Here is a 26055-nt window from a genome sequence, read left to right on the forward strand (position 1 = left end):
ATGGGGAAATTCAGAAGTATTCTTCTTCTGTGCCTTGGCTTTCTTCTAGTCCATGTAAGAGGTAAGCGTCCTTTGCCTTGGCTTATTTCAAGGGCGAGATTATTAAAAATAAAAAAAAAAACCCTGAACCCCAACCCTGAAAAAAAGATGTTTATTTATTTTAAAATGCTTGCTGGTGTTAATTTTTGCTGCTACTGTTTTGTGAGAAGTATTCAAGAGTGTTTAGATAAGTATTTCTGCAGTTTCTAAAGAGATACATATCTTTTGGATGATTGCTCATAATAGCCACACTACTTTGAGTTTGTTTGTTATTTCTTATTTTCTCCTTAGTGTTGCTCTTCTAAAATTGTTCTCAAGCTTGGACTTGAGTATCAACTTTTGAAATGGAAGCTGTAAAATGAGAGCTTCCAGGGGAACTTAAAGTTTGCAAAGAGATCCTTAGTCAAATGCTAACTTCATGTTTTCAGAGCTTTTCTTGGTTATTGATATTTTGAAACATACTAGTTATATTCTAAAAATAAATTCTGATTCACTTTAAGGATTGTCATGCTTTCACACTGGTTCTCGTGCTCTAATAATTCTAAATTAATAATTCATTAACCTTAGCTAACATGTTCCTGAATATATAAAATCCACACACGAGCATTCTATTTTTTTTAATGCAGGATTAATGAAAAATTGAATATATTTTGTACTTCTTTTTTTTGACAAATGAATAGCAGTTGGAAAAATGTAGTCCTTTCATATCGAGTGGTTTTTCTACATTCTAACATAATTTTCCCTTTACAAAACATTGTGTAAAACTTTTTTTTATGTCAACCCAAAGAAGATCATCCTCGTGTGCATCTGCCATGTAGTGTACTTGTAACCTTTTCTTTTTTGTATATTAGCGTTACTTCAAAAACTTGTAGCACAGTGTTTGACTGCAGGAAGAAATCAGTCATCAACCACTAGTTCCAAAATAGTTGCTGCTGCTGATCCTCCCACCACCCCTGCTTTAAATGGAGTCCTTAGGAGACCTGGCAGTGATGGGCAGCAAAAAAAACTTGCCTTAATTTATTGCCATAGTTGCATTTTAACATGAGATGAGGAATTATTTGGTGGTCTTCAGCAAGTAACATGGCATGGGAACAGCAGAGCAGTAGGACTGTGCTAGCCTGCCCCGTACTATGTTGCGAACAGCGATGATTCACACGGTCTCTCATCACTGGCATGCAGACTTTCTTGTTCTTTTACATTGAGTATTTCTGTTCAAACAATGTGAGCGTGGGCAACACAATTTCCATATGCTCTATCACAGTAATTACAAGGATAGCCAGCCTAACCGTTCTTGCTTTGCACGTGTGCTAACTTAGAGCCATTTCAGGCTCTGCTTTGGGGAAGAAGTCATTGCTGAAAGTTGCTGTGGGCTTTAGGCACAGTCTTATGACGGTGGAAACTGTTTAATCCACTTTGAAAAGCAAAATTAATTATTTTAGGTCTATGGCAACAGCCACTGAATTGTATCATCAAAGTATTTGCCATGTTTCAGGGGACATATACAGGAACGACTTCTCAGTTCTAATCAGTACACAATATGAGAAAGGCTTGGCCATGCTGGTGAAAAGCTGGTCAAAGTCCTGGTGATAGGAATGTCTATGGCACGATTCACCTTTTTTATATGCAGCCTTAATTCTTAATACAACTTATCTAAGCTGTAACCATCTGTGATAGCTTCTAGAAACTACTGTGCCACCACGGCCAGGCCAGACCACATCATTCCCGTTACCATCTTGCATTTCCTTTATGTCCGGCTATCATCAGTCAGTTGGCTACACTACCTTGATGGATACATCTGAACAGAAGTGTGGCATAACCAAGGACCACATTGCACAAGGAAAGTGAAACCTGATGTAGTTCAGAATCTTACACGCTCACTTCAGTCTTCCATACCTTTATCTACACTCTGGCTTTTGTTATTTCCAAACTTATGCAGGTGTCATGCTTTAATTCCAGCCAGCAACTGAGCACCAGCCAGCCACTTGCTCAGTCCCCCCAGTGGGATGGGGGAGAGAATCAGAAGGGTAAAAGTGAGAAAACTCGTGGGTTGAGATACAGACAGTTTAACAGGTAAAGCAAAAGCTGCGCACACAAGCAAAGCAAAACAAGGAATTCATTCACTGCTTCCCATCAGCAGCCAGGTGTTCAGCCATCTCCAGGAAAGCAGGGCTCCATCACACGTAAACTTTACTTGGGAAGATAAAATGTCGTAACTCCAAACTTCCCCCTCTTCCTTCTTCCTCCCACCAGCTTTATATGTTTGAACGTTATGTCATATGGTATGGAATATTCCTTTGGTCAGCTGGGGTCAGCTGTCCTGGCTGTGTCCCCTCCCAACTCCTTGTGCACCCCAGCCTCCTTGCTGGTGGGGTGGTGTGAGAAGCAGAAAAGGCCTGGACCCTGTGCAAGCACTGCTCAGAAAGAGCTAAAACATCCCTGTGTTATCAACGCTGTTTCCAGCACAAATCCAAAACATAGCCTCATACTAGCTACTATGAAGAAAATTAACTCTACCCCAGCCAAAACCAGCACAGCATGAGACTTGAGGTCTCCCATAGAAGTTGAGCTGCAACTATGAATTGTCTGAGTGGCCGTTAGCCCAGCCAGAATGAAAGAACAACATAGAAACTTCTTGCACGGAAGTTCATGCTAACATCCCCCGTGGGTTCCTGCAGCTGGGGTAACCTGTGCTAACTCAGCTTTGGCTGGGTCTGCACGGCTCACTTAGGGTGTGGTAAGACACAGCTTGGGTCCGAGTCCCCTGGTAGCTGAGATCACGCACCTGTTTGAAGCACGCTGCAGTGCCATTTGGGCCATACACCTCTATTTTGAAACACGCCACGGGTCCCGTCTGGGCCGTACACCGGTGTGGGTGCTGGTGTGTGGTGGGAAAGCAGTGCAACTCGAGGGCTCTCTCCTGTGTGGAGCTGTAAAGCAGGTGAGACTCGCACTCTGACCTGATTGCTCAGAAATGCTCCTCAGGTTCCCGATATAGATATAATCTACATATCCATGGTCTTTAAGACCAACTGATCGGCGGCACGTTTAGTCAGTAACAAAGACAGCACAAAGGTTGATGATGTTTAAGAGGGACTAACTTTACTGCATCAAGTATTGCATGCTATGCAGATAAAAGGAACAGCACTTATTGCTAGCCAGTAAACCATGTACCACTGTCCAGCTAAGGCTTACAAAGATGCTGACTCAAAACTAATTGTATTCTCAGTTAATTTGCTAGGCACCTTGTGGGGAGAAAATTACAGGCCTGTTTGGATTTGAGACACTATGTGACTTCGTTTTATGAATAATGTAGTTTTCACTGGAGTTAAAAGACAGAATGGGAGAGATGAAAAAGACAGTCCTGTTTTTCTTCTACTCCTCCATCAAGCTCCAGGCCTCGCTGTCTCTCCGTGTGAGGTCCCTGTGTACGTGCCGAAGCACTCGCGGTATCAGCAGGGGTACACCAGACAATGAATTCTCTTGTTACTGGGTGCCAAAGATATTCCACTCCCAATACCAGAGCTGCTCTCATCTGTAGGCATCTCCGCGCTATCATCCCAGGCTGTGATCGCAGTCTGATAAATAGACATACCTGAACTGGTTGGCACACTAACAACAGCAGAGCTGTTGCAACACCAGAGCTTGGGAAAAGCCAGAAACCGGTCTGGTTACTCAGCTTCTTGGGTTCACTTTTCAGATGTTGCTGCCACACTGCAAGCCTGGTAGCAGTGCTCAAACTGCCTGTTTTCACTACAGATTTTTCCCTCATTTGCATCAGCGACTGTCAATCCCTTTCCATCCCATTCAGGGTAATAAATAAACAAATAAATGTCATAATTCTTTCCAAATTAAAAATCAGTAAAGATATGCCTTTCGGTGGCATTTTGCCTCATGGTTAGCAGGAGAGTGATTCAGATTGTTTTGATCAGAGTCCTCCTCCTTTTCCACAGGGCAGCTGACATCCATGAATGTTACAGCAAAATACTATCTAAAACCTGATCTGCCTTACAGTATGTCCTGAAGGCAAATAGGCCATCACAATTGAAAGAAAGGGCCTGAGAGGGTTAGGAAAATAGAAGAGTCCCACTTCCACTGTATAAGCTTTGCTTGTCATCAATGAATTTTTTAATTGCTGAGTAATTTATTTACAAAGCTAAATTGCAGCAAAATATTTTGAAAGGGCAACAGTGCTCCTGATTAAATGAAAACAAAGCCCACAGTAAGCACTAAGATTAGAAAACGATTTCAAGCAAAGTCCCTCCTTATGTCTTAGATCTCATAACTTCAGTCGTGGAGGACCCAGGAGCACACACTCCACACCAGGAATGAACAGCAACAAAGCCTCCCGGATCACAATCTGTATTGCATCAAATCTGCAACTCTACCTTACAGGTTACCATTGAGATATGAGCCAGATATTTCTATTCACCAAGATCGCACAGAACGTTTTGTTTCTTGAGCGTAATGGTAACAAAAAGAAGGCTGGCTCTTTATTTGGAAATCCAACCCAGATCTGCAGAGCATTCTGCATGCCAAGACTCTTGATCTCTGTTCCCTCCGAAGGCTAAGCCGACAGATCCTCTTCTGAGTCACCTGCTTTTGAAGTTCAGGTACCAGCCGATGCTCCATCACCCTTTGCCCAGGGTCATGCAGAGGCTTCGCCGTGCACTCCAGTGGCCTGTGCAGAGGCTTCCGCAGCTCTGCACAGTGAGCCTAATTGCTCACTGCTCTTTGAGTCCAAATGAGATGAGAGGTGGCTCCCAAGACTCCGCAGAGACGTTGATGCTGAACAGACCTGCTTGCTGACATCCACCAACTCTTTCCAGCATTCTTCTTTTCCAGAAAACTCATTCTTAATGGCATGAAACAGAGAAGATGCAGGCGTCGCTTCTTTGCTATCTTGCATCTTAGCCACACAGCAAACATGTACGAAATGCCCTGATCACCCACTTTGACTTGGCAGTATTGCTAACCCCCTCGGAAGCAAGATAAATAATTATACCAATGGACTACTGTGACCTCAGGGGGCACAGGATTAGTTGTAAAACAGAACTTCTGAAACACTGAGATCTGCGCTACCCTTATTGAAGAGCTAAACATATTCTGTGTGCATTTTACCAGCGTACTGGGGATGAAGGTGGCATCAGGAACATTCAAAGGCACTCTGTGAGTAACAGAAGCAACAAAGCCTGGCATCTCCCTCACCTCCCGCATTATCTTCATCTCCCTGTGCTGTGTCTAAACTACCAGCTGGGGAAAGTGTGGATTAGCCAGCTGGCACTTAGGCAGTGAGTGGTCACTCAGAAAGCCCAGGACAGCTGTTGCTTGTGCCACACTACAGGATTTCGGTAAGAACACTCGTACAGGTCTCACATTTGACCCTATCTACGTGTACACGTAATGTGATGGTCATTGAGCCTGGCACTCTCAGCCCAGCACTGACAGCTTCAGGAACCACACAGGAACAGGGGGAGGCTTTGGCTGAACAGTCCATGCTGTAGCCTAAGCTCTGCTTCCTCATGACGCTAAGCTGAAAGTCTGAGTTTTGGTAAGATGTGCAGACATATGGTGCTGCTTCGTTGGAGATTCCAACTCCTTTGCTCAGCCTGTAATTTTACAGCACACACCAGCTTCCTCTGCACTCATTCTGAAGTAAAATTTAGAAAATTATACATTTTTTTTATGTGTGCAGGGTATATCACATCATAGAGAACAGCAGCTACCTTTGAACAGCTGTTGTTTGTCCACAGCAAAGCAAACGCCGTCGAACCAGAAGATTTTCTTTCATGTTTGATGAGCCCATACTGCACAGACCTAATGCAGTACTGACACTCTTGTTTTAATAGTGCATCTTATTTGCTGGTAATTATTTAAATGTGTTCTTGTATGATTAAGTGAGAGAGACCTTTTCATTTCCCTTGAATTCAAACTGTAAACAGAAGTGGCCTAGAAAAAAAAATGAAGTCAATAAGCAGGTCCATATGCTGTGGTCTATGGACTGGAACCTAGATCTTAATTACAGATTTTAAAGAATACTCGTTTTCTACCCCAACATCAAGGGGCTGTAATGACAATAATTGTTTACGGAATGGAAGGGCCGTGATGAAAAAAAATATCTGCAGTAACCTCATCAGGAAATATGGATCATGAGAGTATTACATCAAAGACATAGTACCTGCTTGTTGAGATTTTGTCCAAAGTGTCCACTCTGGGGCGTAAACCTTTAAGTTCTCCCCAAACTTTTCTTACATGAGTGATTTCCTTTAAACAAACATAATTACTTCCTGAATAAGGTTGGACCAGTAAACAGGTATGTTCTGAATCACATACCTGGGAGAATACATCTTACTTTCTCGTTACAGGGGAAATATGTCTCATGACTGTACAATAATTAGAAATTGTGTATACAAAGAATAACATACCATTTCAGCTTAAAAGAACATAAAATGAGTCCCATGAGAGATTTTTGTAATGTATTGTTCCTTTTTAGAAAATTTTTGTTCTCATTTGTGAGTCACCCCCTTCTTCCTCAGTCTCTGCCAGCTTCATAAAATTTTAAGCTCATTGTATTCACAAAACAATTCTTACTTAATTACACTGAAGAAGTGATTTTTGTTCTTGTTTTTAGATAATGTAAAACTGACTTATTTTCCCTTTCAATTTAGCTCACATTTCTAAGTTAGTTGCTTCTAATTTGTTTGTAACACAGGTAATCTCATCCCGATCATATGACTGTTAGCAATGCACTCAAAGCCCATTAATTTAATCATATTAATGACAAAAGGATTTATCTAGCACTCATGTCCATGTATTCATTTAAGATGTATGTCCACACAAATGTGTATACACATATAGGAATATTTTCTCATGGATCTTAGCTTCGTTTTTAACAGTAGACTATGCATATTGAATGCCTGAGAAGTTAATTTCATTTGCTGCATAACCTGACTCTCATTGAGCAATATTCATACTGTCTTATTTAAATGTGTGTCATTTTAATAGCTACAAGCTTTGTTCATGTGGATCCGATGCAGGACTGAGCCTACTTACAGAGACTAAAAACTGCAGAGTGATGCCATTGTAGCCTTTTGTCCGAAAACTTCCGAGTACGGTGGTAATGACAAATAGGCAACATCCACCTGCAGAATCCAGCCTTGCTCCTCGGAAATCCTCCTCAGAAACTGTGGGACCTCAGACCTTTGTGATCAATCAGCTCACAGTTAAAGGGTGATGGATCCCTTTAACATCTAGGTCACAAATTCAACCACAGGCAAAGGACGCTGCTGTCTGCATTTTAGGGCCTGGATATTTGGGTCACATTTTCAGAAAACTAATATGGGCAAAAGTTTGTGAACGTTAAATGTGCATGTGCCTGAAGACACAACTTTGGAGAGCACTGCCTGGGTGGGGTAAGATAGCCTCAGCTCCGTGATGCTTCAGCAGGATGTTTCTTATATTCAAGGGAACATACTAAAACCTGGCTCAGCATCTCTGTGGCAAACAGCAACCGTAACAGTCTCCATAGCAGAGCAAGGGACTAATAAGGATTTTATATCACCAGTCTTCCACACATTATATTTAACAGGCTCATAGGAAGTATGGGCATTAGTGAAAGGCAGTGGCCTACCCAAAAGAATCATGACTGTAAACATAACTATAGTAACTTGGAAATTTAAGCTAATATATTTTGATGCTTGGCTTTATGGAGTCTATTCTCCCCTGTCTGTCTGCTACAGAGAAGTCTCCTGTTAGCTGTTTAGGCCAGGTCTACACTTCAGATTTTTGTAGGCACAGCTACATGAGTTGGGTGGAGATGAGGGAATTACATCCCAAATAAGGCTGGCAGTGCCAGTGAAATTCCTGCTGATAGTATAGTTCATTGTGTTTGAGCAGCTAGTAAAAACATCATTAAAACAGGTCCTTTTGCGATACAAACTGTATATCCACCTGGAAGGCTTGCTTTCTTAGCTTAGCATTTCCTCACTTGCAGATTAAGGCTGTTCTGTGGTGTCAGGCAGGAGCCTATTAGCATTTTCTCAAATTCTCTGTTATGAATCATTGTCGACCACCCAAGAAACACTATTACAATAATTTTTTTTCTATGTAAAAACAGGATACTCACAGAAGAAAGGCTAGAAGTGATGCCAAGAAATAGCATACTAGCCCAAAGCAGTAATAACAGAGATAACTCTGAGATAATACCTCCTGCACAGCTAAATCTCTTCGTAACTTTATCCAAATTAAAAGCACACACACACAATGAAAACCACACACAAAAAAACCCAAAGGAACAAATCTGTTCTTTTCCTACTAAAATTTCTTTCATTCTCATTTTCATCAGTAGATTTCCAGCTGTTTCTATTATGGAAGCTGGTTCCAAAAAAAAGACCATTTTTATATGTGGAAAATTAATTTCTTTCAGTCTGTTTGTTCTGTGAAGAAGCTTGAATAATTTGTTTCTGTTGTCATTTATCTTCAGAGTTCCCTGAAGTGACTGCAGTTCCTACTGAACTAAACATTCTCTGAGTCTCTAATGTGTTTTTGTTTTTAGACCCACCATTTTGTGGATGAAATCTGGGCTGTTCAGCTATTTAACCATCTGTTACCTTCCCAGATTAGATTCTTAAATGGTCTAGGTGCAATCTCAGAAATGGTAATGAGCGTTTAAAATTCTGCTCCACAAAATCTTGCTCCTTGCGGCCATTTGATGTTATTACTGGAGGAAGTCGGGATGGAAGCCCAAGCAATCTTTGGTTTATTGGAATATCATTTACCATGCTGTACAGCTGTCCACATACAATCTGCCCATCTGTCAAGGTTTATACTGACACAGTCAAAGAGATTGCACTGTAGATTCCTGTTTTATTCCCAATCAGTCATTCTGTGTTGGTGTTTGTTTATTTTATTACTTGGTTTATCATGAGAAGTACTATTTAAAAAATCAATGTGAGTAATTTCTGCAGGGGATTTTCAGGCTTCTCTTTTGTCATCTTAAAATTTCTGTAGTTGTCTTCTGTTGCTCCCTTGTTGTCTCAAAAGAACACCTCTTGTCTTTTCCCACTTTTTCAATAACAGAGGAGACAACAGGAGAGGGAAACGTCGGTATCATCCAGGCGAAGGGCAGATGTTAGTAACTGTTTCGGTATGGTGTTTTGCTTTGGTTCTCATGCAGTTGGAAGTGTCTGCATGTTTTGGTTTGGCCTGGATAAATGCCAGGTGCCCACCAAAACTGCTCTATCATTCCCCCTCCTCAGCTGGACAGGGGAGAGGGAATATGATGAAAGGCTCAGGGGTTGAGATAAGGACAGGGAGAGATCACTCACCAATTACAGTCACGGACAAAACAGACTGAACTTGGGGAGAAAAGGGAGTTTAATTCATCACCAATCAAATCAGAGTAGGATAGTGAGAAATAAAACTAGATCTTAAAACACCTTCCCCCCACCCCTCCCTTCTTCCTGGGCTCAGCTTCACTCCCGTTTCTCTCCCTCCTCCCCCTCAGCAGCACAGGGGGACAGGGAATGGGGGTTATGGTCAGTTTGTCACAGGTTGTCTCTGCCACTTCTTACTCCTCAGGGGGAGGACTCCTCACACTCTTCCCCTGCTCCAGCGTGAGGTCCCTCTCATGTGAGACAGTTCTCCACAAACTTCTCCTGTCTCTGCCACTTCTTACTCCTCAGGGGGAGGACTCCTCACACTCTTCCCCTGCTCCAGCGTGAGGTCCCTTTCATGTGAGACAGTTCTCCACAAACTTCTCCAACGTGACTCCTTCCCACGGGCTGCAGCTCTTCCCAAACTGCCCCAGTGTGGGTCCTTCCCACAGGGTGCAGTCCTTCAGGAACAGGCTGCTCTAGCGCTGGTCCCCCATGGGGTCACAGCTTCCTGCAGGCATCCACCTGCTCTGGCATGGGGTCCCTTCCACAGGCTGCAGGTGGATATCTGCTCCACCGTGGACATCCACGGACTGCAGGGGAACAACCTGCCTCACCATGGTCTTCATCATGAGTTGCAAGGGAAGGCTCTCTGCTCCGGCGTCTGGAGCACCTCCTCCCCCTCCTTCTTCAGTGACCTTGGTGTCTGCAGAGTTGTTTCTCTCACATAGTCTCACTCCTCTCTCTCAACCGCTGTCTCTCCTGCAGACGTTTTTCTTCCTCTGCTTAAATATGTTATCCCAGAGGTGCTACCACCGTCGCTGATTGGCTTGGCCTTGGGCAGTGGTGGGTCCGTCTTAGAGCCACCTGGTATTGGCTCTATCAGACAAGGGGGAAGCTTCTCGCAGCTTCTCACAGAAGCCACCCCTATAGCACCCCTGCTACCAAAACCTTGCCACGCAAACCCATAACACTGCACCATCTTGTTTAAAGTCCATAATCTCTTTGTATTAGATTCCTCCTCCTATTCTTTTCTTTTCCCTAACTTCAAAGAAATATTGTACCTGAAAGTTTTTCAGAGTCTTCCTTCACAAGATGATTTTGCCACATTCTCTTTACAGCCTTAGGACCTTGGTAGCTGCTTTCCATATTGTTAGTTCCTGAGTGCCAGAACCCGCAACAAAGGACCTGGTTTGGCCAACAGCTCTTCAAGGTTGCAAAATTATTTCTGATGACTCACCCTGATATGAAAGGGTTTGAATCCTGCCAGCAGTATCCTGCAGCAGCAGGGCTCGGATCAGACAGCCTCCTTCAGCACTCAGGATGCCAATCAAAAGTGAAGATTTATCCAGAGGACAAAATCAAAGGACAGTCAAACTTCAGTTGCTCATATTGCTGGCACTGAAGAAATGCTTCAGAAAAATATAATTTGACCATATAAGCTGAGGCAATGCCAGGATGTCAGCCTGAAGGTGGGGATCTGCATTGGGATCGAACGGTCCCATGGCTGGGCAGGAGCAGGGCTGTGGCGGCCCACAGGCAGGGGCTCAGGGCCAGCAAGGGCCAGTGGTCCCCTCGGGGCTCAAGCAGGGAATATCTTGTCAGTTTTACATATTTATGTATTTTAATGGATTCATACAGAAAAAATAACCTGTCAGGGTCTTGGAATATTATCCATCTAAGGACCCAGTCCAAAGGCTACTGGACTTGGCTGGGTTGGCAGAGTGGCCCAGGCAGGCGCAGGAGAGGTGGTCGGATGAGGTGACACTCCAAGGTCAGTTCAAATAACAAGAGACAAAATGCTGCTCTAATAACATTGCCGGGAAAGCCTGACGCTGTTATCTGCTTTTCCTTTCCAAACACGGGTTTGTCATGCTATTTTATAGGGACAGTTTGCTTCAGAAGCCATCCCCTATTTTGCATTCCAGCCTCGCTTTATCTTTCCCGTCAGACACCGGCTGTAATTAAGTTCACAGACTTACGTAAAAATCCTCGCGGGAATCAAAACGTTTCTACTTTATGCCCCTGTGCTGATTTTTATCTGAGGATCACACAGTGCTTTACCACTGATAATTAATCTCTCCAGGAGCTCTCCGACACAGGCGAGAGCTATTATTCAGGAACAGTGATTAATGTGACAAATGCCATGAAGACAGACAGTACCTGCCAGGAAGAGAGGTCTGAGCTGAACGCAGAGCGTTGCCGCGCTGGAGAACTTCTGACCACCCCTCTCCGTTCCTCAGTTTCCCCACCTGAACAATGACGCCTTTCTTGCCGGGAAGTGTTCAAGACTTACCAAGAAAAACAATTCATCGAAGAGTTAGATGTTAAGGCTTTTAGACAGGATAAGAAACAGATGCAGACCAAGAGGCTTACTCGATAGAGCACAGTAAAACGTTTCTGCTTAGGGAAGCCACGGCACGTTGTGACTGTTTGCGGGTTTGTGCAGGCTGATCTTGTATTTGGTGTGCAAACACAAGGACAGCGAAGTTTCAGTTCGGATGAAGACTAATGGATACATACTCTGCAAAGAGGTGTCTCATGAAGGCTGCATACTGAAAGGAAAGAGGCAGACTATAGAGAGTGGAAAGTAAAACTCACACGAATGACTGTGTTTGTTCAGTTCAAAGTCTTATGCTTCAGTTTAATACATTTTAAACATTTTCCAGTTTCATTTACCTACTAACTTCAAAGGTCAGGATGCTAATTGCCCCGCTGTGACACTTAATGACACCATTGTCACCTAACACAGAACAGGAAGGGTTCTTTTCTCCCCTTTCAGATTTGTTAAGGTACAGCGGAAACTAAATTAGGTAAACGCACCTTTATAGCTTTTACTGCTGGCACATGTTACAGGAAGAATTAAAAAACCCGGCTGATTCATGTTACCAGTGATCACAAGGCAGGCTTGCCAGCGAAGCTGCTCTGTGCAGCTGAGCTAGCAAAACAGTAACGAAGATATTAAAAGTTCTCAATTTATAATTTTGGTTTGCCGGTACCGTGCTGAATGCTACTCCCAGCCGTGGCCTCGCAAGAGCCCTTGCGACCTGTGCTCGTCAAAGGCACGTCTGCGCAGCGGCTGAGCGCGGGTGAGCTGAGACAGCAGCGGCTTCTCTCTGCGCCCCCCGAATGAGCAGCCTCTGGGAATCCAATGAGCCCAACTTGCGTGGTCATGCAGGGCTGCACGGCGCAGGGACGACAGCTGACAGCTTGCCCTGAGCCTGCTCCTGTTTGGATGGATTTTGCTTTTGCCTCTTACTGGTGCTCTGGCTTTGTCCAGAGCTCTCAGACCAGGGGTTCATGGAAACCTGCCCACTGACTTGTTCTCTCCTTCTGTCACCCTCCTTCTAGGTCAACGTGACTTTGATTTAGCTGATGCTCTTGATCATCCAGGTAGGTAAATCTCCTATACTTATTTTACTATAGCGTTTAGACCCAGTAATAAATCTCAAGTCCTTTTCCTCGGGGACTGGAATATGAGGTGGCTAGTACTTAAATGAAAGATATACAGAACTGGGAAATGCTAGATATCAATGTTTCTGTCATAAAATTAATTTTTTTACAAACAAAAAAAATTATGGCTTTGAAAAGATATCCCTTCATTTTTAGCTTCTGCTGTCATACATAAAGAATTATTGAATGCAGCTCTCTAGATTTGCAGATACCTTCTTTTGTGAAGTTGAAAAAGTTTAAGCTGTTACTGTTTGTTGATATGTCATTGTGTCCCACAGACGACATAATTACCAGGAAGCCTACAGTGATCAGAAGACCGACCAGGCCTGTGCTGAGTGAGTAAAGAAGGCAATGGGTCATAACCGATTTTAGATAGCAGAAACTGTCTCCCATGAGATTCTTGATCGTATTTTCTAATGTACCATAGCTAAGATCATTCGGGTGAATACTACCTACCTTCTGTATGTAAACTAAGGGGTTTTTTTCACAACTACCAATTTCATGTCTTTACTGCTTCCAGTAAGGCTTTAGAGCATGACTGGCCACTGATGGCATTTTATCTCCTGAAGATCCTCTTCACACTTTTCCAGCCTGTACTGAACTCCCTGGGGAGTATAACCATGGGTAACTGTTGCTATAAATGGTAACTATTCTTCTACTTTTTTTTTTACATTATCTTTTCTTTTAGCACAAATATTCATAGAATCGTAAAATAATTTAGGTTGGAAAAGACCTTTAAGACCATTGAGTCCAACCATTAACCTAACACTGCCAAGTCCATCACTAAATCATGTCCCTAAGCGCCACATTTACACGTCTTTTAAAGACCTCCAGGGATGGTGACTCAACCACTTCCCTGGGCAGCCTGTTCCAATGCTTGATAACCTTTTTGGTGAAGAAACTTTTCCTAATATCCAGTCTAAACCTCCCCTAGTGCAACCTGGGACCACTGCCTCTCATCCTATCACCAGTTACTTGGGAGAAGAGACCAACACCTGCCTCACTACAACCTTCTTTCAGGTAGTTGCAGAGAGCAATAAGGTCCCCCCTCAGCCTCGTCTTCTGCAGGCTGAACAGCCCCAGCTCCCTCAGCCGCTCCTCAGAAGACTTGTTCTCCAAACCCTTCACCAGTCTCATTGTCCTTCTCTGGACAAGCTCCAGAACCTCAATGTCTTTCTTGTAGTGAGGGGCCCAAAACTGAACACAGCACTCCAGATGCAGCCTCACCAGTGCCAAGTACAGGGGCACGATCACCTCCCTACTCCTGCTGGCCACACTATTCCTGATACAAGCCAGGATGCCGTTGGCCTTCTTGGCCACCTGGGCACACTGCTGGCTCATGTTCAGCTGGCTGTCGACCAGCACCCTCAGGTCCTTTTCCACTGGGCAGCTTTCCAGCCACATTCATGATGCTTGATAACAGACTTGGAAAAAAATCAGAAAGAATTCTAGTATTATTCCTTCTCCCTGTGTATTTACTTAACATTATCTAGTATTGATTGCTACTGTGACCTGTGTCAGAAGGGAAAAAAGGCTCTGAACAGGCCAGAGGACAGAAAGGTCTTAGCTGTAGTCCTGAGAATGACAAATGCTGATTTCCAATAAACACTTGTTAGTGTTTAAAAAACCAAACCCCAAACAACAACCAAACCATACATGTACTCATGATGGAACATTTTATGATATCATAGACATTTTTCACCTAAACTACAGTGAAATAAATTTCTGACTGTCAAACAAAATGCTTGAATCGGGAAGTGCTGTATAACATTAGCCCACACAATGACTTTCAGTCTTTTTCTGGATAAACATTACAATAAGTCTTCAGGTACACGAACGCAGTTACATTTTCCACACGATTCTCTGGCTTGCTCTTTGAGCAAACAAGGCAGCATTTTGCAACTGTGATAGCTACCAAATCTGGTAATTGTTGCATTCTTCCTTCCCACTCTGTTTTGCAAAGAAAAACTCTGTTTGGCCTAGAATGGAAGTGTCTGTTGTAAAGTGCTGCTAAGCCATTACCCTCTACTGAGATAGCTGTCCTGACTTCCGTTAAGGTCAGTGGAGAGAAATCAGGATGTGTAGGGACAGTTCATATCACCCTAAATGTGGATTTGTTCTCATCTTAATATAGACATTTCAAGTAGGTTACTTGCATCGTGCCCTAAAAGACTCTGTTCTCTGCCGTGTTTAAAGGTAACTTAGGGATGCCAGTATCCACAGTGCAGCTGCCTCAGTCAGGTGAAAGCAATTTAATTTTTAGGGACTCCTAAATCTGTTAGAGATAGGACAGTCAGACGATTATCTACCTTACCTGAATCAACTTCACTAATTCTTGCAGTGAAGAACTCCATTTTTTCCAGAGAATTCTGGAGTATCTTTCAGCACTGAAGAGGATTACAGGGACTTTAAAAGCAATTAAAACTAATTAAAAAAAAAACCTGTTAAAAATCAGGTACTGGGTTTGGAAACGTGCAGAAAGATGATACAAAAGTATGTCCTAGCACCTGCCTGATGCTTCATCTTAACCTCAGGGTTTCCTCTTTGTCTCATTCACCCAGTATCATTGAGAAATGAGGCTGGCTGAGATGATGATTTTAATGGAGCTGGGGCCAACAGGCCATGTCCTCTGGGCATCGCTTCCCACACAGAAACCTCTGCCTGAGTTGAAGCTCTCCTGTAGGCACCTCCCATCTTGTGTAACAAAATTCATCACAAGATTTAATGGAAGGAGGAGGTGAGGCTTATTTACATAATCTCTAAATAAGTTGATTTTACTCACATTCATCCTGCCATTGATTTAATTCAGCCAAATGTTCAAACCCACACACTCATGAGCACCAAGATGTGCGTGCTCAGGTGGTTTGGTGAGCGTCATGTATAACACAGGGCAAAGTACGCCAGGTCCTGAGTCCCTGTCTCTGTGGTTCTTCAGAAATGACAAGCCAGTTTATGCACAGGTCTTTCATATCCTTTAGGAGTCATCAGCTATTCCAGAGAGGCCCTTTGGCTCATAATCTTGCTTCCTTCAGTGTCTCTGAACCGTAGGCCAGGTTGCTGCCCAGTGTCTGGTTTTGCTTGTTTGGGATACGCAGACCGCGCCTGCAGTCTGTTTTCTGGGTGGGCAAACAGGAACAGTAGTGGAATAGGTGATATGCTGCAACCCTTGGCTCGAGAGTGCCCTTCTGCTTTGCCTCTGCTGACCAGTCATCTGTGCCATCATCTTATCGGAGCGCGGGCCTGCTGGTTTTGACAGAAACAACACATTCCTCAGTTTTACTGCTGGGAACAGTGACCTTTATTGTCTGGTCTCTTAACCCTTTGTTCTGCTGTTTCTTCTGGTCCCTACAGACACCCATGTTTCCATTTGTATTTCATTCATACCAACCTTAACATTTCTGTAACAAATCTCTGCATGAAGCCTCCACAGTGGAACACTGCCTTTTAACCAAGTTCTTCATCTTGATACTAACTTGAACCCAGTTTGCAATTTATGGCTTCTTACAGTGTTAGCATTTGACATGTAAAGGTATTTTTGAAATGCAACTCTCTGCTGGCCAGACACAGACAGGATCAACATCTGGCTCAACGAGAACAAACCGAGTCATGTAGTATGAATCTGATGATTTTCCTGCCAGATTTCTTGGTGACATCGAAGCATTTCTCAGTTGTCATGCAAATGCGACTAGATACTGCGCAGAAGCATCTTCCCACTCCCTTTGGGTATAAAGAACATGTGACAGCAGACTTCTGCACGGTGATCCATTTGGATGGATTTTCCTGGGTTTTGGAAATTCTGATACAATTATGATGAAAAAAAGTAGTTTAGTGTCTACCTAATATTCTGTGGCAATAAGCATCTGTATCAAAATTTAGGTAGACTTTTCTGTCCTTCTGATTGATTCCAGCACTCCACATTTATAAGGAGCAAGAAAGGGATGCTTAAAGTTATGACATCCATCTAATGTACTTCTGCCTATTACTCAGTGACCTTTCAGAGCTCACCGTCATTCCATATGCACCCTAAAATGTCACCCACACACTCCTATCTACACCCACATGTCAGAAATTAGTTCCTTCTGTTTATGCATCTGCAACTCATTGACAAATTTTTTATTGGATGGAAAATTCCATCCCAGGTACAGTGACACATGTGCAGTGCTCAGGGAATGGAAACAGCCTGTTGATTCACTGTGTTACATGCCCATGCAGGCATTTAAATTTATTTTAAAACCTTTATACTCAACCAAAGAAAAACAGAGTCACCCAGCCTCAGACAGGTGCATATGATTGCTCAAAGCAAAATTCTTTTATGTCACCATGCCCTTTACATAAATTAATCAATTCACTTCTCTCTCCCTAAGTAGGTTTATTACTTCTCAGTATTTGTTCTTGAAATGGGTATTCAGTATTTGCAGTTCAGTAAATTACACTTGAGCCAAGCATGCATATACCAGTTCTAACCACAGACATAAATGTTAATAAATAAGTCTATTTTAAAAAATAGACATATTTTAACTGTAATATAGCTAATCTTATTTATATACTTGCAAATAATTAAAGAGGTATTGATCTTGATTCTACCATGAAATTTATTCTGAGCTTATTTAAAGCCAGAATAAATTCTTTGTATTTTGAGTAGAAAATATTATCTCATTTGTCAATTATTTTATGGGCAAATATTAAACTCTATAAGAATTTTCAAGAAAAGTTGAATGTCTTATTTGAATCTGCATGCCTGACCTAAAAAACAGTTCCTTGTCAGACATTCAGTTGTACATTTTCTATTGAAAGCTAAAAAAACCTCACTTCGCTCAAGAACTGTGTGGTACTCACTTCTCGACATCTTCTTCCATTTCATTTTTAGACAATGATCTGCATTTAGGAGATGCTTTTGGTGGGGGTGAGTACTCTCTTTTCTCAGATATAACAGTTGGGGTATTCTTTGTAGTCTTTTTCTGAAGTCTACCTAATTTTTGAAAAGAGATTTTGAGACTGCAGGTGGAACTGTAGTGGTGGGAGCCATTGCTACTCAAGTCCATGCAGCCGCTTTGCCAGAGGCCGTCCTGCAGAGCAGGGACAGCAGGACGGGTTGTGTCTGGTGGGCAGCTATGGGAGCTGGCAGGCTGGCCTGCCTGCATGAGCTGAAGTCAGCTACAGCCTACGTGACCATGCCAGGCTGCCACGGTCATGGCTGGGGAGAGCATGTACTGCCTGTTCAGCTGTGATGATTCAGGGTGGTGGCCTCTGGCAGAAGGCTGAAGACAACGGATGATTGCAGTAGTTTCTTCAGCTACCAAAAATGAGTCTGCCTCATATTAGGAACCAGAGGTGACAGTGGGTAGAGAGAGGTGAGAGCTTGCTATAGTTCTGCTGATCCCAAACCAGAAATGCAGGAAGGAATGTTTCAGAGTTGAGCACTGGTGGACAAGGTATAGCTTAAGCTTGAAGCAGCCAAGCTGTCGTAACCTGCTATAACTTCTAGGTATTTCTATGGCATCCAGACTTGGCCCAGGAAGCAGTCTCTGTACTGTGCTGAGCTGTGTAGACATCTGAAATCCTTGGCTTTGGGAATTTTTGCACCGCATTTTGCTTAGCATGTTTGGAGGTATACCAAGGATGGGATTTGCTCTAGAAAGGTTCTTGCACACTGAAGTTATTTGAAGTGCAAGTAGTATTAAATCAAAGCCTAATATTCCACTTGAATCAAGACTACACAAAAGAAAAAATACTTCTCGGCCCGTTGCACAAAACTTCTGAATTATGACTCCAGTCCAAGTGGTCTGGTTTACTCATGTTTCAGTCTTAGAGAATCGCATGTTCTTTCCCATTTCCAGGGCTTTCTGCATTTCCAGGTTCCCCTGTGGTATTTCATACCCGTGTTTGAATGACAGGTTAGACCACATTTTATAAAGCTGAATCTAATTTTGTTTATAATTCCCATGTTTATACTGTCACTTCTTCCTGCCCATAGTAATTGTTCCATTCCTGCAAGTTTTTAATGGGCACTTTTGTGGAAGAACAGGTTTAGCATGTTGATTAAATTCTTAAATAATAGCTTAAGTATCTTCACTAAAACGCACCTTTTCATTCAGAGGATGGCAGATGATGTTTCCCTCAGTTTTTATTTCTGTGCTCCATTTTCAGTTCAGGTGCTTAACTGATATTCATGCATGATAGAAGGGAATTAATGACATGTATCTCATTATCTATAGTCCGAATACACTATTTTTTTCACTAGCTATGCCACAGAATATATTTTCTCATGCTTTGAGAAGGCTGAAGAAGTGCAGCATCATGATAGAAATGAATAATGGGATAGGTAGTTTTCTGCTTTTGTGCCATGGTGAGTCTTAGTTCATGACACAGCGTTCTCAAACAGAACAAGTTTCTTATTCTGTTGAATAGAATGAATTGGGCAAAGTCTGATTTAGCAGAGCTTTAAGACTCTACCTAAAATCCACTGACTACAGTAGGCTAACCTGCCTGAAGTTAAGCATATATCTAAAAAATTTGCTGAATCAGAACCTAAATGTTATTCACAAACTGAAGCATTATATTTAGCAGCTAAGCAAAAAGAAAACATGATAAAAGGGCATCTGGCATGCATTGAAGATGAAAGAAAGATTTAAGGAGAGGGAGGGAAATTGGTATTTATTTCTGTGACTTAACTTTGATTTCTTCAGAGCTAAATTCACTGTCTGGCTATGAGAACAGTGAAATTTGAACTGACTGGAGAAAGGACAGCAAGAGGGGACCTACTCCATATACGCAGAGCAACAGCCCCGGGGTTTAACTTTGGCAGGTTTTGACCTGAGTGCTACTCCAGCACTGTATGTGCAGTTGTAAACTGCTATTAGTCATCAGATCTCCTGCTCTATCCAATGCATGTCTTCCTAATATTTTGGCAAAAATTAAGGCCAAATCCCAGCACAAAGTCCTAAACAACAAAGCTGAAGTCTGAGTTCATTTTGCACTGTTCAATAGTAGAAAATTCATCATGCGTTCGATGAATTCAGCACGTGTTAGATGAAACTAATCTCCAGATCTTACTAACACCTGCTGATGGCACAGAGATAACCAGTCACATCCTGCCCAGCCCAGAACACCAGCTTCTGTGTCGGCTCTGCATAACTGCACCGCTGATACCTACAGAACTCGCTCTGCTTCCCAGCTGTCAGCATTAAACAATGTGAGCTCTTGTCAGAAATACATGAAATATTTTCCTTCAACTTTTTTGTGCATTCTTCTCTCATTTTAATTTTTAAAATACTCCCTTTTCACTTTCTAATTAATTTTAGTAGCTAGCTATTTATTGATATAGTGCTTGAGACTTTTTAACTAGTGACAAGGTCCTTTTCTTAATTCACCAGAGAACAAATTAACAATAGGTGTAAAATCTCAGGTTACCACACTCTTTATATACAGCTCTCAGTTTGCCTGTCAACCATCTAATCAATATTAATTATTAATAGGTGACATCCCAAGAAAACCTTTATACCCACCTCTTCCACCACGACCGGGAAGCCACATTAATCCTGGTAAGAAAATTTTCTCCTAAAAAAATCTATCACTACGAGCTGTTCATACAAGATATTGTGAATAGTTTACTCTCTTACTTCTTCGTTAATAGTTTTTATCATCCCTTCCTTCCACCTCCCTTCTGTAATCACTGTTCCTGACCCAGTGTTTGGAAAGATTTTCTGAGTTTTAGTGTTGGTACCATAAAGGTTTTTGGTCTGCCCAAAATGTGGGACATTGACTCCGAAGTGGCATGAGACCAACACACATCTTGTTTGCCTGTTCATTTTGGGTATATATGTACTGAACCATGTTAAAGTTCAAATTTGACATCTAGCCACAGGGCATGGATAAGCCTATGTTCCAATCCATACTGAGATGTGCATCTGAGGTGGCCCTGGGGCATACAACAGGTGGTACTGCTGAGATGGATGTAAGCCTGTGTTGGTTTTGAGTGTAGTCCCAGACACTTCCATAAAGTGGAAGTGGTGCATCTATCCCAGTTACCACCATGTATCCCGTATTTACCTCTGATATGACTGTAGTGGTGAGCTGTGGACAGGTCTTTCCGGAGTCCTTCTAGAGTCTCTCCTGGAAGGGATCCACTGACTTCCTGTTCCAGGAACTGCTGGGACGTGAAATGTCCACGTGCACACACACACATATATATATATACACATACACATATATAAGGATTCGTGCTACTGAGAGCCCAAGCCCACACATCCCACATGTGACAATACACATGCAGAATGGGTAGACACCACCAGTTCTAGTACTCCAGCTTCCAGGTGAATTTGAATAGGTGACCATTCAGTGAAAGACATCGGACCCATCTGCCATGTTGAAGCTGGAATTTCAAAAGTCCCTCACCTCTCCCTAGAACACTACAAAAAGACTGGACAAGTGAGCTGAAGGGGTTACCATTGTTCAGATAATTTTGCAACAGAAATTCTAATCTTTACCTTGCAGGAGGTTTTGATGACTCAGATCTCCTTGATGGGAAGCCTTTACCACCGCTCATAACAGGTAGTATTTGCCAATTCTCCTTGTAGCTTCTCCCTAATACTTTTATCTCGGAGCTGGCTGGTTTTGCTTCAGCGGTAATCTGTTTGTCATAAGACTCTGCTATTTTTAATTAGGTTAGTTACCCTTCTCCACAAACTATGGCTTTGAGACTGAAACTCAAACTTGAATCATATTCCTAAATAATTTGTAGCATTCTGGCACATGCCAGAACCTTGCAGGATTCATCCATTTGTATTCAGCTAGGACAGCCCCAAAGCACAGGGCTTCTGCCGAGAACTGAATCTTGACTTAAATCATTGACAATGCCCAGAGAGGTTGTGGAGTCTCCTTCTCTGGAGATATTCAAGACCTGCCTGGACAATTTCCTGTGCAGCCTGCTGTAGGTGACCCTGCTTCGGCAGGGGGGTTGGACTAGATGATCCACAGAGGTCCCTTCCACCCCCTACCATTCTGTGACAAATCATCTGCTTATCTGGCAGTAGAGAACAGCCAGAGTATACTGGCCTCACACTCCCTGTGAAATCAGCTTGATGTAGACTGCTAAGTATTATGCTTTTTTCAGAAGATAATATTCTTCTCCAAAAATGAAGTGTCGGGAGGATGGACAGTTATTCCTCCGGCCAGCGCAGCTGTCAGTCAGGACTGGAAGGGGAGCTTCTCTCTTACAGTCCTGCTGAGCCACCCCCTTTCACCTTCCGTACAAAATCACACTTTGCTGAGTAAAGACTTTGCTGTCAAAACAAGATGAAAAATATTTCTTGATGAAACTTCACCCTCTATTCCAGGAGAAGAGGAGCATCATTTCAATCACGGAGGAAACACGGGTATAGTGAATAATTTATTCTACAATATGTTTCTGATCATCATAAAATAGTAAGAAAATGTTAACCTTACAAAAGTGATACATATACTAAATTACACTTTAAGACACCATTTTCACAGCAGCTGTAATGTAACATAATTTCTAGTCTTCTGCTTAATTCTATTTAATGAATTTCCAATGTTTTATCAAATGATCCTTACAGTCTGGGAAAGGCACACCTTAGTAGAGAATATGCTTAAGTCAGACCGTTTCAGTGCCTCTGAAAAACACCCTCTCTCTTTTTCTACAGATTCAGGATTAATAGCTGGAGTTACATCTCCTATAATTTCTGCTTTTGTAATACTCGTTGTTGGATCGATAGCGGCCTACTCCGCTTACAAGAACAAGAAACTTTGTTTCAAGCCACAACATGGTAAGACCAACTCGGTTTCCCACTTTCCAAGCTGATTTAATGCTGAAGTACATGGGAATTTTACAGACAATTTCAGTGGGGGCAGAAATGGGTCAGGGATGAGGGTGTTTGAAAATCTTGTCCTTAGCAACTTCACTGGTCTGTAACAGATACTGGTAATTGATATTCTTCATCAAGGACAAGTATAGGAAGCCATAACGTGCCCAGAAGACGGATGTACGTCACTTTATGAAGGAATTTACATGACCTGAGGTCCCTGCCATCACAGACCGTCATGGCTCTGTGTCGTGGCTCTGCATGGCCCAGACCCGCCTCGCCTGGGGCACCCCATGTACCCTCCGGCCGGGGCCCCCATTGCAGCCCTGGCAATGACAGGGAAGGCTGTCTGTCTCTTTGTCTGTCTGTCTCGGGGGATACAAGGTTCCCTCAGAAGGACCAGAGACATAAATTCCCAGGAGAGCTGGCAAAAGGTATCCATGGTGGAAATGCTGAATGTTCAATCCTCATTTTTCAGGTGGGGCTACAGTGTAAACTGCTGAAAGAAGAGTTGCCTGCTGACGGCAGGCTCCTTTGGTTGGTGACATTCGGGCCACAGATCCAACAATCTTTTTCTACCTTATCATTCTGACAAAAGAAAATCTTCCTCTAACGAACGTTTTGTTGAGACATTGCAATCCTACTCTCTTTTACCTGATGCCACTCTTGCACCTTGAGCTTTATGTCGTCAAGGATGTGCTTAAAACGTCCGGGAACGGTATTGAACTATCCGACCTGGATTCATAACGGTTGGATATGCTTTTTGATCCAAAATTTGTTTTAAACAACAAGGAAATCAAGTTAATATAAGCTGAAAATGGGAGGATTTTGGTTTGTGAGCATTTGAGTCACCAAACAAATTTTTTTTTTCCTGTTTTCAAAATTAGCCAAACTACTTCATCTTTCTGATAGAATAGGAACAAGGAAATTGCCATTTCCATTCATTCTTTTGGGGTTTCTTTAGTATATTTCTGCATTGTCTATAATGTTTAAGGAAAACCTGAAGTTGTATAAAGGATGAAAAATGTTAGTGCCTTTACTTTGTATTTATGTCTGAATTCTAGCAAAGTGAAAGGAGCTATAGATGGAAAATTCGTTCTTAATTTTAAAATATTGCACAAAAAGAATATGTACATTGACAGAATTTAAAAAACAATAAAAATGAGAGGAATGCATACCGATTTTATTTATTTATTTATTTATTTGTTGCTGAAATGGTGTTTAGCTCTTCTCAGGAACTAGAATTTGACGTAAATTTTGTTTCTCTTCTTGAAAACTTACGCCCTGCTCCAGGAGCCTTTAAGGGCGTTAATCTGGCAGGCTGGTTTTTTTTAAGAACCGTATTATTCATAATTTCTTAAAAGGGAAAATAGGTACAAAGCTTTCTGAATCATTTAGAAGGAGTCTGTGACACTTTGTTCTATAAAATCTATGTCACACCAACTTATAATCTTCGGATATACGTGGAGGTATGGTCGATATAGTTTTGCTAGCAAGGCTGCTTCATCTTTTTCCCTTGTTCTTGATCAGCCTTGCTGTGCTAACAAATGTCCTTCTGCAGACAAATCTATCAACAAAAACTAACACTTTTCCAGTCTCTCTGCCTTCATTTAGCTAACTGAATTGAAACGCTAGCCAGTGAATAAAATGCAGATGAAAGCTCGCAAAACTACTAGTTTACTGATGTAACTCTGCAATACAGCCATTTTAACTAATTCTTTAAGGCATAGAAGAAATCTGTATGTTTTTATCTTCATCTTAGATGTGAGGCATATTTTTTCTTACCTGAAGTCCATGTAGATGGAGGTAAACATGAGCTTGTGTTTATTAGATTGCTGAGAGAAAGATGTAATCTGAAAAGGTACTTTTTTTCATAAAATAAAATACTACTCTATCTAAACCATATTTGAAACGGATATATAACAGTTGCTGAGGAGACTACCATAATCTTTATTTTGATCCTGAAAGTAAGAAATTGTAACGTACATCAGTTTAAACATGAAAACACCTTGACAATACAAAAACAGATGAGCACCTTTGTGGCTATCACGTTCAATTTGTGAATGATAAAATATTTTTAGTATGATTTTCCAGGACTCTTGATATTTCTTTAAAAATACTAATATTTGATCTTAATAGTTAAAACAGTTTGATACATATTTTGCCAGGTAGACAGAAAGTTTTGATTAATGAAATGTTAAAGTGTTTTGTGGTTACCACTTCAGTTGTTTGTTTAACAATGAAATATATTGCTTCTTTCTCTTGAAAATTTTCAATAAACACATACTGTGTTTTATCCAAGATTCTCTGAGTTTTGATGTTTTATTTGTTACTATCTGGCTGATACCTTTTATATACAGATTCATCTATGTCCCTCTAGGGAAGAGAAAAAAATGCTTCAAATTAAAGACATTAAGGAAAAAAAAAAGAGAACACAGCGTAAGAATCTCTTTTTTTTCAGGAGCACTGGGCAGAGAAGGATCTATGTGCATTATGAAGATTTTTGGTTTTGAAATATTATCACAATTTATTTTATTTTCTTCATAGTATTTGCAAAAGAATTTCCTACTGGCATTAATACTATTAGCCAAAAAGCAGATTTTACTGTGGAGAATTTGAGTAAAACCCATGAACCTGAATTGGTAAACCCCACCCACCCAAGTGTTTAACACTCTGAAGCTCTTTGGTGTAATTACAACCACATACCACCAATATACCAGTGTGCAGGCATGCTCCTCAGTGTTTATTTCCCTTTTAACTAGTATGAAGATGATGGTGCTGATGATAATAATAACAATTTTATAATTATGGCAATAATAATTATTATTATCATTTCAGATAATTGAGGGTTTATGTAGGGAAGCGCTAATGTATTTAAATCTGAAGGGGAAGGAAGGAATACGAACTGGTTGTCAGGCCATCAGAGCTCTAGCTTGTGTTATCGGCTCTGACTTTTGAAGTCTAGCCTATACTGCTGGTACACAACTGAAACAGAAAATCATCTAAATGTAGACATTGCTTTTATTACCAAGAAGATGCTTCTGTTGATTACCAAGTGCCCCAGCTGAAACAGGTCTGCATGTAAAATTATCTACAACAGTGGCCTTCCTACGCATAGGCGTATTGTTTAGTTGACCCCTCTACATAAGCAGGTGACAGACGCGTTTCCTGAGGAATCTGTTTCTGCAGATAAAGCTTGATGTCCTACGCGTTTATGCCCTTTCGCCCTTCAGCACCCCTGGCACTACCCGAGCAATGGCATCCTCTTCTCTAGTGGATCTTTGGGACGCTCCCAGCGCGTGAGAGATCAAACGCTGCGGCTCAGAGTGGCCACGCCGATCCCTTGCAAACCATCGGAAACGAAGGCTTAA

At 41.9% G+C, this 26055-nt stretch overlaps 1 protein-coding gene across 1 annotated transcript; it reads left to right on the forward strand.

The window, feature by feature from the left end:
- On the forward strand, positions 1-26055 carry XG (Xg glycoprotein (Xg blood group)). Its single transcript, XM_075441184.1, has 10 exons — positions 1-61; positions 12762-12803; positions 13142-13198; positions 17731-17766; positions 20339-20404; positions 21357-21413; positions 22199-22237; positions 22526-22648; positions 25232-25326; positions 25918-26055. Exons 1-10 carry the CDS (start codon positions 1-3, stop codon positions 26053-26055), a joined length of 714 nt encoding a protein of 237 aa, XP_075297299.1.

This window comes from Opisthocomus hoazin, chromosome 1 (assembly GCF_030867145.1).
Source record: "Opisthocomus hoazin isolate bOpiHoa1 chromosome 1, bOpiHoa1.hap1, whole genome shotgun sequence".
Classification (NCBI taxonomy): Eukaryota; Metazoa; Chordata; class Aves; order Opisthocomiformes; family Opisthocomidae; genus Opisthocomus; species Opisthocomus hoazin.